The sequence below is a fragment of the Nerophis ophidion genome, linkage group LG29 (genome assembly GCF_033978795.1).
Source record: "Nerophis ophidion isolate RoL-2023_Sa linkage group LG29, RoL_Noph_v1.0, whole genome shotgun sequence".
Classification (NCBI taxonomy): domain Eukaryota; kingdom Metazoa; phylum Chordata; class Actinopteri; order Syngnathiformes; family Syngnathidae; genus Nerophis; species Nerophis ophidion.
Window position 1 is genome coordinate 14576330 of NC_084639.1, and position 18518 is coordinate 14594847.

Here is an 18518-nt window from a genome sequence, read left to right on the forward strand (position 1 = left end):
TTCATTGTACATTGTACAACAAAATTGTAAGCAAAACAAATTTAGTGCAAATTCATATATAAAAACATAACAACATAGACAAATACATAAAAAACATAAAAATACTAATCAACCCAAAACTTGATGTTATTTTATGTTATTGAGTTTGAATGTATACTTGATGTTCAATAAATTTGAAAATGTTAAGCTTGGCATTAGCGTTCTGTTGGGGTGACGGGGGCAGGTGGGGCTTGAAAACTCACCCTTGTCCAAAGTGGGGGATGACAAAAAAAGTTTGAGAACCACTGTGTTAAGTGCAGTTGTTGATGTTATATAAGTGAAGTGAATTATATTTATATAGCCCTTTTCTTTAGTGACTCAAAGCGCTTTTACATAGTGAAACCCAATATCTAAGTTACATTTAAACCAGTGTGGGTGGCAGTGGGAGCAGCTGGGTGAAGTGTCTTGCCCAAGGACACAACGGCAGTGACTAGGATGGCGGAAGCGGTGATCGAACCTGCAATCCTCAAGTTGCTGATCCAGCCACTCTTCCAACTCAGCTATACCGCCCCGAATAAAGTGTGTATTGGCAAAATCGCAAGTAATTTTTATGTTGAGGCGGCGGGGGTAATGTCGGTAGCTGCATTGCTGAATGTAACTAATAAAGTAACTTGTGATCTATTTTAGTTACTTTTAAAATCAACTAATTAGTAAAGTAACTAAGTTACTTTCTAAAGGAGCAATCAGTAGTCATTACCAGATTAGTTTTTCAAGGTAACTGTGGCAACACTGGTGACGGGCCAGCTTAAAATTATTTAATGGCGACCACAAAATGACGTGGCGGGCGAGTTTGGAATGATGTGATGGTCCATGATAAAATGATGTGGCGGGCCAGTTTTAAATGATGTGATGGTCCATGATAAAATAATGTGACCGCCCACCTTAAAATGATTTGGTGGCGACCATAAAATGATGTGGCGGGCCACTTTCGAATGATGTGGTGGGCCACTTCAGAATGATGTGGTGGTTCATATGAAATTATGTGGCGGGCCACTTTGAAATGACGTGGTAGTCCATGATAAAATTATGTGGCGGGCCACGATAAAATAGAGCGACGGGCCACATTAGAATGATGTGGTGATACATAATAAATTGATTGAGGTGGCGGAACACTTTGGAATGATGTGGTGATCCATAATAAGTTGATGTGGCGGGCCAATTTAGAATGATGTGGTAGGCCACGATAAAATGATGCGACGGGCCACTTTAGAATGATATGGTGGTCGATAAAAAAATTATGTGGTGAGCCACATTACAATGATGTGGTGGTCCATGATAAAATGACGTGGCGGGCCAGTTTTTAATGATGTGATGGTCCATGATAAAATAATGTGACCGCCCACCTTAAAATGATTTGGTGGCAACCATAAAATGATGTGGTGGGCCACTTTCGAATGATGTGGTGGGCCACTTCAGAATGATGTGGTGGTTCATATGAAATTATGTGGCGGGCCACTTTGAAATGACGTGGTAGTCCATGATAAAATTATGTGGCGGGCCACTTCAGAATAATGTGGTGGTCCATAATGAAATCATGTGGTGGCGACCATAAAATGGTGTGGCATGCCACAATAAAATGATGCAACGGGTTAATTTAGAATCATGTGGCGGTCCATGATAAAATGATGTGACGGGTCACTTTGGAATGATGTGGTGGTCCATGATAAAATTATGTGGCGGTCCATAGTAAAATTATGTGGCGGGCCACTTTAGAATGATGTGGTGGGCCAATTCAGAATGATGTGCTGGTCCATGATAAAATGATGCGGTGGTCCATAATGAAATAACGTGACAGGCCATATTAAAATGATGTGTGGGCGACCATAAAATTATGTGGCGGGCCACGATTAAAATAGAGCGAGGGGCCACATTAGAATGATGTGATGATCCATAATACATTGATTGAGGTGGCGGGACACTTTGGAATGATGTGGCGATCCATAATAAATTGATGTGGCAGGCCAATTTAGAATGATGTGGTAGGCCACAATAAAATGATGCGACGGGCCACTTTAGAATGATATGGTGGTCGATAAAAAAATTATGTGGTGAGCCACATTAGAATGATGTGGCGGTCCATGATAAAATGATGTGGCGGGCCAGTTTTAAGTGATGTGATGGTCCATGATAAAATAATGTGACCGCCCACCTTAAAATGATTTGGTGGCGACCATAAAATGATGTGGCGGGCCACTTTCGAATGATGTGGTGGGCCACTTCAGAATGATGTGGTGGTTCATATGAAATTATGTGGCGGGCCACTTTGAAATTATGTGGTAGTCCGTGATAAAATTATGTGGCGGGCCACTTCAGAATAATGTGGTGGTCCACAATGAAATGATGTGGTGGCGACCATAAAATGGTGTGGCATGCCACAATAAAATGATGCAACGGGTTAATTTAGAATCATGTGGCGGTCCATGATAAATTGATGTGACGGGTCACTTTGGAATGATGTGGTGGTCCATGATAAAATTATGTGGCGGTCCATAATAAAATTATGTGGCGGGCCACTTTAGAATGATGTGGGCCAATTCAGAATGATGTGGTGGTCCATAATGACATTATTTGGTGGGCCACTTCAGAATGATGTGCTGGTCCATAATAAAATGGTGCGGTGGTCCATAATGAAATAATGTGACAGGCCATGTTAAAATGATGTGTGGGCGAGCATAAAATTATGTGGCGGGCCACGATAAAATAGAGCGATGGGCCACATTAGAATGATGTGGTGATCCATAATACATTGATTTAGGTGGCGGGACACTTTGGAATGATGTGGTGATCCATAATAAGTTGATGTGGCGGGCCAATTTAGAATGATGTGGTAGGCCATGATAAAATGATGCGACGGGCCACTTTAGAATGATATGGTAGTCGATAAAAAAATTATGTGGTGAGCCACATTAGAAGGATGTGGTGGTCCATGATAAAATAATGTGACCGCCCACCTTAAAATGATTTGGTGGCGACCATAAAATGACGTGGCGGGCCACTTTCGAATGATGTGGTGGGCCACTTCAGAATGATGTGGTGGTTCATATGAAATTATGTGGCGGGCCACTTTGAAATGATGTGGTAGTCCATGATAAAATTATGTGGCGGGCCACTTCAGAATAATGTGGTGGTCCATAATGAAATGATGTGGTGGCGACCATAAAATGGTGTGGCATGCCACAATAAAATGATGCAACGGGTTAATTTAGAATCATGTGGCGGTCCATGATAAAATGATGTGACGGGTCACTTTGGAATGATGTGGTGGTCCATGATAAAATTATGTGGCGGTCCATAATAAAATTATGTGGCGGGCCACTTTAGAAAAATGTGGTGGGCCAATTCAGAATGATGTGGTGGTCCATGATAAAATAATGTGACCGCCCACCTTAAAATGATTTGGTGGCGACCATAAAATGATGTGGCGGGCCACTTTCGAATGATGTGGTGGGCCACTTCAGAATGATGTGGTGGTTCATATGAAATTATGTGGCGGGCCACTTTGAAATGACGTGGTAGTCCATGATAAAATTATGTGGCGGGCCAATTCAGAATAATGTGGTGGTCCATAATGAAATGATGTGGTGGCGACCATAAAATGGTGTGGCATGCCACAATAAAATGATGCAACGGGTTAATTTAGAATCATGTGGCGGTCCATGATAAAATGATGTGACGGGTCACTTTGGAATGATGTGGTGGTCCACGATAAAATTATGTGGCGGTCCATAATAAAATTATGTGGCGGGCCACTTTAGAAAAATGTGGTGGGCCAATTCAGAATGATGTGGTGGTCCATGATAAAATAATGTGACCGCCCACCTTAAAATGATTTGGTGGCGACCATAAAATGATGTGGCGGGCCACTTTCGAATGATGTGGTGGGCCACTTCAGAATGATGTGGTGGTTCATATGAAATTATGTGGCGGGCCACTTCAGAATAATGTGGTGGTCCATAATGAAATGATGTGCTGGCGACCATAAAATGGTGTGGCATGCCACAATAAAATGATGCAACGGGTTAATTTAGAATCATGTGGCGGTCCATGATAAAATGATGTGACGGGTCACTTTGGAATGATGTGGTGGTCCATGATAAAATTATGTGGCGGTCCATAGTAAAATTATGTGGCGGGCCACTTTAGAATGATGTGGTGGGCCAATTCAGAATGATGTGGTGGTCCATAATAAAATAATGTGACCGCCCACCTTAAAATGATTTGGTGGCGACCATAAAATGATGTGGCGGGCCACTTTCGAATGATGTGGTGGGCCACTTCAGAATGATGTGGTGGTTCATATGAAATTATGTGGCGGGCCACTTTGAAATGACGTGGTAGTCCATGATAAAATTATGTGGCGGGCCACTTCAGAATAATGTGGTGGTCCATAATGAAATTATGTGGTGGTGACCATAAAATGGTGTGGCATGCCACAATAAAATGATGCAACGGGTTAATTTAGAATCATGTGGCGGTCCATGATAAAATGATGTGACGGGTCACTTTGGAATGATGTGGTGGTCCATGATAAAATTATGTGGCGGTCCATAATAAAATTATGTGGCGGGCCACTTTAGAATGATATGGTGGGCCAATTCAGAATGATGTGGTGGTTCATATGAAATTATGTGGCGGGCCACTTTGAAATGATGTGGTAGTCCATGATAAAATTATGTGGCGGGCCACTTCAGAATAATGTGGTGGTCCATAATGAAATGATGTGCTGGCGACCATAAAATGGTGTGGCATGCCACAATAAAATGATGCAACGGGTTAATTTAGAATCATGTGGCGGTCCATGATAAAATGATGTGACGGGTCACTTTGGAATGATGTGGTGGTCCACGATAAAATTATGTGGCGGTCCATAATAAAATTACGTGGCGGGCCACTTTAGAATGATGTGGTGGGCCAATTCAGAATGATGTGGTGGTCCATAATGACATTATTTGGTGGGCCACTTCAGAATGATGTGCTGGTCCATAATAAAAATGATGCGGTGGTCCATAATGAAATAATGTGACAGGCCATGTTAAAATGATGTGTGGGCGAGCATAAAATTATGTGGCGGGCCACGATAAAATAGAGCGACAGGCCACATTAGAATGATGTCTGCATAATACATTGATTGAGGTGGCGGGACACTTTGGAATGATGTGGTGATCCATAATAAGTTGATGTGGCGGGCCAATTTAGAATGATGTGGTAGGCCACGATAAAATGATGCGACGGGCCACTTTAGAATGATATGGTGGTTGATAAAAAAAATCATGTGGTGAGCCACATTAGAATGATGTGGTGGTCCATGATAAAATGATGTGGCGGGCCAGTTTTAAATGATGTGATGGTCCATGATAAAATAATGTGACCGCCCACCTTAAAATGATTTGGTGGCGACCATAAAATGATGTGGCGGGCCACTTTCGAATGATGTGGTGGGCCACTTCAGAATGATGTGGTGGTTCATATAAAATTATGTGGCGGGCCACTTTGAAATGACGTGGTAGTCCATGATAAAATTATGTGGCGGGCCACTTCAGAATAATGTGGTGGTCCATAATGAAATGATGTGCTGGCGACCATAATATGGTGTGGCATGCCACAATAAAATGATGCAACGGGTTAATTTAGAATCATGTGGCGGTCCATAATGACATTATTTGGTGGGCCACTTCAGAATGATGTGCTGGTCCATAATAAAATGATGCGGTGGTCCATAATGAAATAATGTGACAGGCCATGTTAAAATGATGTGTGGGCGAGCATAAAATTATGTGGCGGGCCACGATAAAATAGAGCGACGGGCCACATTAGAATGATGTGGTGATCCATAATACATTGATTGAGGTGGCGGGACACTTTGGAATGATGTGGTGATCCATAATAAGTTGATGTGGCGGGCCAATTTAGAATGATGTGGTAGGCCACGATAAAATGATGCGACGGGCCACTTTAGAATGATATGGTGGTCGATAAAAAAATTATGTGGTGAGCCACATTAGAATGATGTGGTGGTCCATGATGAAATTATGTGACGGGCCATCCATAAAATGGTGTGGCAGGCCAAAATAAAATGATGTCGTGGGCCACTTTAGAATGATGTGGCGAGCCACTTTAGAATGATGTGGTGGTCCATAATTAAATGATGTGACGGGCCATTTTAAAATGATGTGGTGGTGACCATAAAAAGGTGTGGCTGGCCACTTTAGAATGTTGTGATGGTCCATAATACAATTAATTTTGGTGGGCCATACAAAAATTATGTGGTGGGCCACTTATGAATGATATTATACTAGAGGTGGGGAGGGGGGGGGGGCCTACAAATGTGGTCCTCTCCAAGTCCTCATAGTCATCATTGTCACCGACGTCCCACTGGGTGTGAGTTTTCCTTGCCCTTATGTGGGCCTACCGAGGATGTCGTAGTGGTTTGTGCAGCCCTTTGAGACACTTGTGATTTAGGGCTATATAAGTAAACATTGATTGATTGATTGACATGGTGGTCGATAAAAAAATTATGTAGTGAGCCACATTAGAATGATGTGGTGGTCCATGATGAAATTAAGTGTGACGGGCCATCCATATAATGGTGTGGCAGGCCACAATAAAATGATGCGACCGGCCACTTTAGAATGATGTGGTGATCCATAATAAATTAAGGTGGTGGGCCACTTTAGAATGAACGCGACGGGCCACATTACAATTATATGGTGATACATAATAAATTGATGTGGTGGGCCACAATAAAATGATGCGATGGTCCACTTTAGAATGATGTTGTGGTCCAAAAAAAAATGATGTGGCGGGCCAATTTAGAATGATGTGGTGGTTCATAAAAAAATAATGGGGTCAGCCAATTTAAAATGATATGGTGGGCCATAAAAAAATTACGTGGTGGGCCACTTTAGAATAAAGTGGTGATCCATAGTGAAATGATGTGATGGGCCATTTTAAAATGATGTGGTGGGCTATGATAAAATGAAGTGGCGAGCCACATTAGAATGAAGTGGTGGGCCACTTTAGAATGATGTGGTGGTCCAAAATGAAATGATGTGATGGGCCATTTTAAAATGATGTGATGGCAACCATAAAATGGTGTGGCGGGCCACTTTAGAATGATGTGATGGTCCATTATAAAATGATGTGGTGGGCCATGATAAAATGACGTGGCTAAACAAATTACAATGATATAGTAGGACACATAAAATGATACCGCAGGCCACAATACAATTATGTGGCATGCCATGATAAAATTGTGGGACGGGCCAAAATAGAATGTTATGTCAAACCACATGAAATGATGTGGTAGGCCACATTAAAATTATGTGGCATCCCATAGTAATATTGTGGGACGCACCACACTAGAATGATATGGTAGGCCAAAACTAAATGAAATGGCGGACCACATTAAACGATGTGGCAGGCTGCATTTTAATTCCAATGTAGCGGTCCAGATTGGACACATGCAGACGGTTTGTGAAATAAAATGACAACAAATTGGTGTCCATTATCAACATATTGACCACTCAGTCCACAAGGGAGAGTGACAGGTGTGGGCGCTGCTCACCTGACATGCTGCAAGATGCCAAAAGTCTGCCTGTCTCATAATCCTTTATTTACACACAATTTGTCATTTTGTATAAAAGTAAAAAGCTTCCATAAACAAAAATATTTACAGCGAGTTTCATGATCAGACATGACGTCACCGACTCAGCTTCGTGCTGCTCAGTAAACTACGGACCTGCAGGAGGGAAACAAACCACGTCAACTTTTCACACCAAACAACCGGATCGGGGAGGGGCGGGGGGGCTGGATCTGACCTGGAGAAGGCAGACAAGGCGAGGACTCCCAGCAGGAACTGGAGGCCGTTAGAAGCAGAGGAGCACGATGCTGAGGAGGAACTCCAGACGCAGGACGAAGGTCTGCAGCAGCAGGAAGTAGGCGGCCAGAGTGGCGCACGGCAGCAGCAGGAAGAGCGACACGGCTGTGGTGAGCGAGTGCTCGCACAAGTTGCCCTTCCAGGCTGGAGACACACACACACACACACACACACACACACACACACACACACACACACACACACACACACACACACACACACACACACACAGTAAAGTAACGTTGAAAATGCTACATTTCACCAAAGTGGCTACACACACCTCTACCACATGTTTTCCGTGATTTCTTTCCTTAATTCAATAAGTATTATACACTTCCCACTTCCTCCCATGCCACAGCCGGCTCGCTGTGGCATGCGCTGCACCAGTGTTTTTCAACCACTGTGCCGCAGCACACTAGTGTGCCTTGAGATACAGTCTGGTGTGCCGTGGGAGATGATCTGATTTCATCTATTTGGGTTAAAAATATGTTTTGCAAAGCAGTAATTATAGTCTGCAAATGATGTGTTGTTGTTGAGTGTCGGTGCTGTCTAGAGCTCGGCAGAGTAACCGTGTAATACTCTTCCATATCAGTAGGTGGCAGCCGGTAGCTAATTGCTTTGTAGATGTGGGATACAGCGGGAGGCAGTGTGCAGGTGAAAAAAGGTGTCTAAAGCTTCAACCAAAAATAAATACAAGGTGAGCGCCCCTAAAAAAAGGCATTGAAGCTTAGGGAAGGCTATGCAGAGCCAAACTAAAACTGAACTGGTTACAAAGTAACCAGAAACAGAATGCTGGACGACAGCAAAGACTTACTGTGGAGCAAAGACAATGTACATCCAGACAAAGACAATGTACATCCGAACATGACATGAGAATCAACAATGTCCCCATAAAGAAGGATGAAAACAACTGAAATATTCTTGATTGCTAAAACAAAGTAGATGTGGGAAATATCGCTCAAAGGAAGACATGAAACTGTGACAGGAAAATACCCAAAAAAGAGAAAAAGTCACCCAAATAGGAGCGCAAGACAAGAAGTAAAGGACTACACACAGGAAAACGGCAAATAAGTCGGGGTGTGATGTGACAGGTGGTGACAGTACACCTACTTTGAGACAAGAGCTATAGTCATGCATGCTTGCCACGACTTTTTACTGTCAACTGAGTTTCGTTTTTTAATGTTTTCTGCTGGTGGTGTTCCTCCGCATTTTTCAACGCAAAAAATGTGCCCTGGCTCAAAAAAGGTTGAAAAACACTGTGCTACGCCAACTACACTATATTGCCAAAAGTATTTGGCCACCTGCCTTGACTCACATACAAACTTGAAGTGCCATTCAATTCCTAACCCATAGGGTTCAATATGATCTCGGTCAACATTTTGCAGCTATTACAGTTTCAACTCTTCTGGGAAGGCTGTCCACAAGGTTGCGGAGTATTTTTATAGAAATTTAAGACTATTCTTCCAAAAGCGCATTGGTGAGGTCACACACGGATGTTGTTCGAGAAAACCTGGCTCTCAGTCTCCGTTCTAATTAATCCAAAATGTGTTTTATTGAGTTCAGGTCAGGACTATGTGCAGGCCAGTCAAGTTCATCCACACCAGACTCTGTCATCCATGTCTTTATGGACCTTGCTTTGTGCACTGGTGCACAGTCATGTTGGAAGAGAAAGGGGCCCGCTCCAAACTGTTCCCACAAGGTTGGGAGCATTGAATTGTCCAAATTGTTTTGGTATCCTGGAGCATTTTACTGGAAATAAGGGGCCAATCCCAACTCCTGAAAAACAACCCCACACCATAATGCCTCCTCCACCAAATTTCACACTCGCCACAATGCAGTCCGAAATGTGCCGTTCTCCTGGCAATCTCCAAAACCAGACTCGTCCCTCAGAAGTTTCATGACTGGATTTGTTGCACAGGTGGCATCCTAAGACAGTTACAAGTTGGAAATCACTGAGCTCCTGAGAGTGGCCCATAATTTGACAAATGTTTGTAGAAACAGTCCCCATGCCTAAGTGCTTGATTTTATACACCTGCGGGCGGGCCAGGTCATTAAGACACCTGATTCTGATCATTCTGATGGGTGGCCTAATACTTTTGGCAATATAGTGTATTTTTTACCATATCTCTCTGCCATTTAAAAGGGCTTGAATCACAACTGAAATGTGGGTTGTTGATGAGCCTTTTGTGTGCTTGTCGGTTTTTGCATCTCTCTGGGTCAGTGGTTCTTAACCAGGGTTCGATTGAACCCTAGGGGTGCGGTGAGTCGGCCTCAGGGGTTCGGCGGAGGTCAAAACATACCCGACTCATCGTGTAAATACAAATTTCTCCCTATCGGTGTATTACGGATCTGGCAACAGCTGACTGATTTGCAGGTGTGTCATTTGTTGTGAGTTCATGCACTGTGTTGGTTTTGTTGTTTGAAAGAGGTGATGTTCATGCACGGTTCATTTTGTGCACCAGTAACAAAAACATTGTAACACTTTAGTACGGGGAACATATTCACCATAAATATAGGTGCTTATTAACATGCAAATTAGTAACATATTGGCGCTTAACTAGTCATTAAGTTCTTATTAATGCATTATTCGGCAAGGCCTAATTTTCCCACTATAAGTCGCAGTTTTTTTCATAGTTTGGCCGGGGGTGCGACTTATACTCAGGAGCGACTTATGTGTGAAATTATTAACACATTACCGTAAAATATCAAATAATACTATTTAGCTCATTCACGTAAGAGACTAGACGTAGGGGTGTAACGGTACACAAACATTTCGGTTTGGTACGTACCTCGGTTCAGAGGTCACGGTTCGGTTCATTTTCGGTACAGTAAGAAAAAAACTAAATATACATTTTTTGATTACTTATTTAACAAATTTGCTAAATCTACCACCAAAAATAATTTTCTTAGTGAAATATTTGATGTGAAGTAATCAGAAACTTGGATAGGTCAATAATTCATAATAACATTGATTTTGATTCAATATTATGTTTTAAACAATGACAGTTTGAAAGAAACAAAAAACAGCTTTGTTTTATTAGTAAACGTTGCAAGTTTTTCTAAATTACATTTAGCCTTTAAGATTTTTTATTTCACTTTTGTTTATGTTTTTGTTTATTTTAATAGTATTTTTAGAATGTGCCTTGGGCCTTTAAAACATTAGCTGTGTGCCGCAAATGGCCTCCAGGGCACACTTTTGAAACCCCTGCTATAGATAATAAATAATTGAATCTGATTAATCAAAGGATAAAAAGCAGAGCCTGGCGACGCAACGCGCGTTTATCTTAACTCTCTCGCTCTCTGTCTCTGCCCCTCCCTTTTCTAATGTTAACGCTGTGTGCACCACTATTTTTTTTGGTTTTTAACCCCTTCTTAACCCTGAACGTACATTGAAAATACACACAACCATTACTTAAAATGCCGGACATTCAAGGCATTTAAGAAACCCCACCTGGACAGCCCCACAAAGAGGACATATCCCGTGAAAAGAGGAGGTGTGGTCAGTTTATCATAGCCCAGTCGTTGCTAGCATGCCGTGTGTTGTTGTTTTTTTGATTGATTGAAACTTTTATTAGTAGATTGCACAGTACAGTACATATTCCGTACAATTGACCACTAAATGCTAACACCCCAATAAGTATTTCAACTTGTTTAAGTCGGGGTCCACGTAAATTAATTCATGGTGCCTCGGTGTGCACTGTTTACACAACGTGCGGTGCGCTACTTATATGTCCGTGTCGTTCGGTTCACCTGCGAACCAAACCAAAACCCCCGTACCGAAACGGTTCAATACAAATACACGTACCGTTACACCCGTAACTAGACGTATAAGATTTCATGGGATTTAGAAATTAGGAGTGACAGATTGTTTGGTAAAGGTATAGCATGTTCTATATGTTATAGTTATTTGAATGACTCTTACCATAATATGTTACTTTAACATACCAGGCACCTTCTCAGTTGGTTATTTATGCCTCATATAATGTACACTTATTCAGCCTGTTGTTCACTATTCTTTATTTATTTTAAATTGCCTTTCAAATGTCTATTCTTGGTGTGGGTTTTATCAAATAAATGTCCCAAAAAAGTGCGACTTATACTCCAGTGCGACCTATATATGTTTTTTTTCCCCTTCTTTATTATGCATTTTTGGCCGGTGCGACTTATACTCCAGAGCCACTTATACTCCGAAAAATACGGTACTTACAAAATGTTCTCCATACTAAAGTGTTACCAAAAAACATTGAGCTTTGTTTTGAATTTGAAAAAAAAAAAAAAACATTTTATTTTTCACTAAAGAAGAGTTCGGTGAATGCACATATGAAACTGGTGGGGTTCGGTACCTCCAACAAGGTTAAAAACCACTGCTCTGGGGCCATTCAGGAATGCCTGTGGTTTTATGTGGATATTTATTTGTGTTGTTGTTTTTCTAATTTATTTTTTAAGTTATTCTTTTTTTTTGTTACTCGTTGGGGAAAAAACATGTAATGCATTTTTGACTATTCTTGTCAATTGTATGTGACTAGAAACCAAAAAAAAGGGCTTATTTTTTGTTAATTAGCCTTCGACACATTTTAAAGACAAAATAAACACATACTGGGTTAGATCAGTTACCATGGTAACTTCGTTACCATGAATTGATTAACGTGGACCCCGACTTAAACAAGTTGAAAAACTTATTGGGGTGTTACCATTTAGTGGTCAATTGTACGGAATATGTACTGTACTGTGCAATCTACTAATAAAAGTTTCAATCAATCAATCAAAAGCACGACACAAAAAAAGACATGCGGTTTCAGGAGTAATTGCGCGTGGATGCTGAAATGTGCAAGCCGAACTTAAATGCTAACAGTTAGAATGCGTCAAGTACCAGGTTGTTTGACTATGAAGCATACGCATGAAAATTCAGCTTGAAAAAATAGGTAGCATGCTAACAGTTAGCGTGTGTCGAGTACCAAGTTATATGACCCTGAGAGGTTCAGCTGCAAACTTGGATTAAAAAAAAGACACCATGCTAATGTTAGCAATGCTGCCTAAGGCTGAGCCAATCAGTGGCCACGATACTGAACAGCGTGGTCTCATTATTTTTGTTTTATTCTCGTGGCCAATATGACTGTATTATTGATATTTTTAGTTCATTTAGTCATTATTATGCTTGAAAATGCTTAATATATGGCGGAATTACATAGAATATGCTTTATTAACAATAACACAAAGACGTGGATGTTGTGTTCAGATAGTTAAGCATATGTTGACAGACTTCTATTGCAGTGGTTTCAGTATCTTTTATATACAAAACCCAAAACCAGTGAAGTTGGCACGTTGTGTAAATTGTAAATAAAAACAGAACACAATGATTTGCAAATCCTTTTTAACTTATATTCAATTGAATAGACTGCAAAGACAAGACATTTAATGTTCCAACCGAGAAACATATTTTTTTTGTTGCAAATAATAATTAACTTAGAATTTAATGGCAGCAATGCACTGCAAAAAAGTTGTCACAGGGGCATTTTTACCACTGTGTTACATGGCCTTTCCTTTTAACAACACTCAGTAAACGTTTGGGAACTGATTTTTTTAAGCATTTCAGGTGGAATTCTTTCCCATTCTTGCTCGATGTACATCTTAAGTTGTTCAATAGTCTGTGGTCTCCGTTGTGGTATTTTAAGCTTCATGTGTCACACATTTTCAATGGGAGACAGGTCTGGACAACAGGCAGGCCTGTCTAGTACCCGCACTCTTTTACTACGAACCCATGCTTTTGTAACACGTGGCTTGGCATAAGCAGGGGCGTCCATGATAACGTTGCTTGGATGGCAACATATTTTGCTCCAAAAGCTGTATGTTACCTTTCAGCATTAATGGTGCCTTCACAGATATGTAAGTTACCCATGCCTTGGGCACTAATACACCCCCATACCATCACAGATGCTGGCTTTTCAACTTTGCGCCTAGACCAGTCCGGATGGTTCTTTTCCTCTTTGTTCCGGAGGACACAATGTCCAGAGTTTCCAAAAACAATTTCAAATGTGGACTCGTCAGACCACAGAACACTTTTTCACTTTGCATCGATGCATCTTTGATGATCTCGGGCCCAGCAAAGCCGGCAGCGTTTCTAGGTGTTGTTGATAAATGGCTTTCACTTTGCATAGTAGAGGTTTAACTTGCACTTACAGATGTAGTGACCAACTGTAGTTACTGAGAGTGGTTTTTCTGAGGTGTTCCTGAGCCTATGTGGTGATATCCTTTACATACTGATGTCGCTTTTTGATGCAGTACCGCCTGAGGGATCGAAAATCACGGGCATCCAATGTTACGTGCAGTGATTTCCCCGGATTCTCTGAACCTTTTGATGATATTACGGACCGTAGATGGTGAAATCCCTAAATTCTTTGCAATAGCTCACTGGGAAATGTTGATCTTAAACTGTTTGATGATTTGCTCACGCATTTGTTCACAAAGTGGTGACCCTCGCCCCAATCTTGTTTGTGAATGACTGAGCATTTTATGGAAGCTGCTTTTATACCCAAAGTTCCCAATTAGCTTGTTCATCTTGGGGATGTTCCAAATAAGTGTTTGATGAGCATTCCTCAACTTTCTCAGTCTTTTTTGCCACTTGTGCCAGCTTTTTTTGAAACATGTTGCAGGCATCAAATTTCAAATGAGCTAATATTTGCAAAAAATAACAGCGTTTTTCAGTTCGCTCATTAAATATCTTGTCTTTGCAGTCTATTCAATTGAATATGAGTAAATCATTATATTTTGTTTTTACTTACGACTTACACAACGCGCCAACTTCACTGGTTTTGGGTTTTGTACAGACAACATGCGTTACGCTGGACTAAACATAAGTGGCCCCTGCGGCCTTCAGTTTTTTATGTATGGTATGCAGCCCTCGCTGGAAAAAGAATGAACAGGCCTTGGCTTAAATTGACTTTTTGGTCCACTAGAAGAGTGGGTCTCAACCTTTTTTCAGTGATGCATCCCTTGAGAACAATTTTTAAATTCAAGTACCCCCTAATCAGAGCAAAGCATTTTTGGTTGAAAAAAATAGATAAAGAAGTAAAATACAGCACTATGTCATCAGTTTCTGATTCATTAAATTGTATAACAGTGCAAAATATTGCTCATTTGTAGTGGTCTTTCTTGAGCTATTTGGAAGAAAAGATATAAAAATAACTAAAAACTTGTTGAAAAATAAACAAGTGATTCAATTATAAATAAAAAGTTCTACACATAGAAGTAATCATCAACTTAATTATAAACATTTCTTCACAAAAAAAGAAATATTTAACATCAATATTTATGGAACATGTCCACAAAAAATCTAGCTGTCAAAACCGAATATTGCATTGTTGCATTTCTTTTCAAAGTTTATGAACTTACATTCATATATTGTTTAAATATTATTCAATAAATATATTTATAAAGGATTTTTGAATTGTTGCTATTTTTAGAATATTTTTGAAAAATCTCACATACCTCTTGGCATACCTTCAACTACTCCCAGCGGTACGCGTACCCCCATTTGAGACCCACCGCACTAGAAGTACACACCCACCATAGAATATCCTGAGTATCTCCAGTCCGAGGAAGAGAACCAGTAGGACCACATCCAGAACCAAATTACCAGTTGGGTACGGCAGTAAAATACCTGCAGACAACATGAGTAAAAGTCAATGTAGTATACATGCAGATGTCTGACAGGTTGTAAAGGCACCTTTATAGATGAACATGAGAACTTCAGCCAGGTAGAAAGCTCCAAAGTACCAACTATTGAGGTACAAGAGGACCTGCAGAGGAGTGGATGACAGCTGAAGGCAAAGGTCAAGGTTTCAAACACACACACACACACACACAATGGGAAAAGTTTGGAAGTTCTCGACCTCCATATTCTTTGGGTTTTTTGTAAAGTTTTAAGGCTGATTAGTGCTGGTTTATTTTTCCAAAGAAATTAATTGATGTGTGAGTCTAGTGATTTAAACCAGATTTGAGAAGGTTTGTTTGGAATTATTGAAAAGAGCCACACATTTTCAATGGGAGACAGGTCTGGACTACAGGCAGGCCAGTCTAGTACCCACACTCTTTTACTACGAACCCATGCTTTTGTAACACGTGGCTTGGCATTGTCTTGCTAAAATAAGCAGGGGCGTCCATGATAACGTTGCTTGGATGGCAACATATGTTGCTCCAAAAGCTGTATGTACCTTTCAGCATTAGTGGTGCCTTCACAGATGTGTAAGTTACCCATGCCTTGGGCACTAATACACGCCCATACCATCACAGATGCTGGCTTTTCAACTTTGCGCCTGGAACAGTCCGGATGGTTCTTTTCCTCTTTGTTCCGGAGGACACAACGTCCACAGTTTCCAAAAACAATTTCAAATGTGGACTCGTCAGACCACAGAACACTTTTCCACTTTGCATCAATCCATCTTTGATGATCTCGGGCCCAGCAAAGCCGGCAGCGTTTCTGGGTGTTGTTGATAAATGGTTTTCACTTTGCATAGTAAAGGTTTAACTTGCACTTACAGATGTAGTGACCAACTGTAGTTACTGACAGAGGTTTTCTGAAGTGTTCCTTAGCATGTGGATCGAAAATCACAGGCATCCAATGTTACGTGCAGTGATTTCTCCAGATTATCTGAACTTTTTGATGATATTACTAATGATGATATCCCTAAATTGCGGGACGTTTCCTCACTCACTCTCACACACACACACGCGCACACACACACACACACGCACACACACACACACACACGCACGCACACACACACACGTGCAACATCAACCTCACTGTTTACATGGAGGATACGATTGGCTGGCTTCCTGCAGAAGAAACAACGAAATAGCAAAACAACAGTGAAAAATTGTAATTATCAGAATAATGAAACAGTGAAAAGGGAAAAGCGGGAGAAAATGGATCGATAACATGTGGTGCTAGTAAAATTGTAATTTACTGTGGTTTTACTGGTAGGTTCTAGTATTAGCTTCCGATTCTTAACTTTTGCTCGTTCAATTTACAAAACTGCATTTAGAAGGGAATATTAAAACATGTCAAACTGTAGCCTCTCAGAGTAAAAAGCGCTCACGTATTCTAATACAACTACAGTCAAATACAACTTTTAAAAGCCATCATTTACTCGTACATCGCAACACAATACGGCAGCGCTACTTACCCGGCGCCATTTCTGGTTACCGTGGCAACGCCTGAGCGGAAGTGACGTTTCGGCATCCGTCGATTAAAACACACGTGATTTTTATATTTTGCTTTAATTATTTTAATTCTATGTATGGAAATTATGAAACAATAGAACGACTAGGTTTATTTGAATGAAATTATAAAATGCAAAAAAAATAAATGAAAAAACACACACAAATAAAAAAACAAAGCGTTATTTTTGGGTGAAAATGAAGGTCCGTGTCCTTTCATTACATTTCCAATTCTGAAACGCCATTCAAAAAACAATAGTTAGGGCTGTTTTTCGAATTTTACAATATGTGGCAGATTTGAAAAAAGAAACAAAAAGGGTTGCTTGTCATTAAAATATTGCCATAAAATTTGATTGTTTGCTGTTTTAAATACAAAAATCCGATTAATGTTTATTCAAAATACAAAAATGTGTGTTTATCTGTGTGATGACAAATTGAACCGGAAGCATGAATTGATTACCATGAATTGATTAACGTGGACCCCGACTTAAAAAAGTTGAAAGACTTATTCAAGTGCTACCATTCAGTGGTCAATTGTACGGAATACGTACTGTGCTGTGCAATCTACTAATAAAAGTTTCAATCAATCAATCAAGCAGTTATTTATCCTATTGTCGTTTTAAAAAAATGTGTCATTTAATAGTTGTCCAACTTTTGTTTAGGAAATAAAAATAGAAAAAGTGGCCCAAAATTAGTTGTTTGAATTGCATTTCAGAGTTCGAGACCGAATGAGCGGGACGTACACGGACCGAAGAACAATAATCATCTAAATTTAAATTTTATGTATCATGTAACAAATAATGAAAATCCCCAGTAAATAAAAAACGATAAAACAGACCAAAACAGATGTTTTTTTAAAATACATACATCGGAAAACCTATATCAAAATAAAAGCAGGGTTGATTACTGACTTTAGCTAAAATGTATTCGGGGTACTACACAGAAATTATTTTTAGACAATGCACAACGAGGGCTGACACTACGTGTATATCAACAGAAACTGGAAAACAGACCAGAACGGACGTGTTTTCATATGCAAACACTGAAAACGGAAGTAGCAATTTTAAAGCCTGGACCGTGCTGGCCATGTAGAAACGGTACTATAAATCCAACTTTTTTTTTTTTTTGCCTCTACCTTTGTTTTGTATGTGCATAGAGATATCGGTAGATGTATTCCACGATCGTTGTACCATGTCTAAAATAATTTATTTGTGGGTCATCAAATACATTTTAGCCGGTTGCACGGGTAACGTTGCTTTTACTCTGAAAAAAAAAAAAAAACAACATCCGTTTTGGTCTGTCTTCCTTTCTTTTTACTAAGGATCTAAATGTTTGTTATTGGAATCAAATTCAATTCGACCCGTTTTAGGCGTTGTTATTGCTC

At 40.4% G+C, this 18518-nt stretch overlaps 1 protein-coding gene across 1 annotated transcript; it reads right to left on the reverse strand.

The window, feature by feature from the left end:
• Positions 1-7443: 7443 nt before the first annotated feature.
• Positions 7444-17203, reverse strand: tmem216 (transmembrane protein 216). Its single transcript, XM_061891790.1, has 6 exons — positions 17101-17203; positions 16737-16750; positions 15639-15732; positions 15480-15572; positions 7857-8059; positions 7444-7777 (listed from the first exon to the last, which is right to left on the reverse strand). The coding sequence occupies exons 1-5, from the start codon at positions 17108-17110 to the stop codon at positions 7905-7907; spliced, it is 366 nt and encodes a 121-aa protein (XP_061747774.1). The 5' UTR covers positions 17111-17203; the 3' UTR covers positions 7444-7777; positions 7857-7904.
• Between the last annotated feature and the right edge of the window lie 1315 nt (positions 17204-18518).

Bases quoted from the DNA above. Each gene is read 5' to 3' on its own strand.
- tmem216 (XM_061891790.1), bottom strand. The intron at 15,573-15,638 runs GTGCCTTTACAA...TGTTGTCTGCAG, and splicing joins TCTCATGTTCATCTATAAAG to GTATTTTACTGCCGTACCCA. The intron at 8,060-15,479 runs GTGGGTGTGTAC...GTGTGTCTCCAG, and splicing joins GATACTCAGGATATTCTATG to CCTGGAAGGGCAACTTGTGC.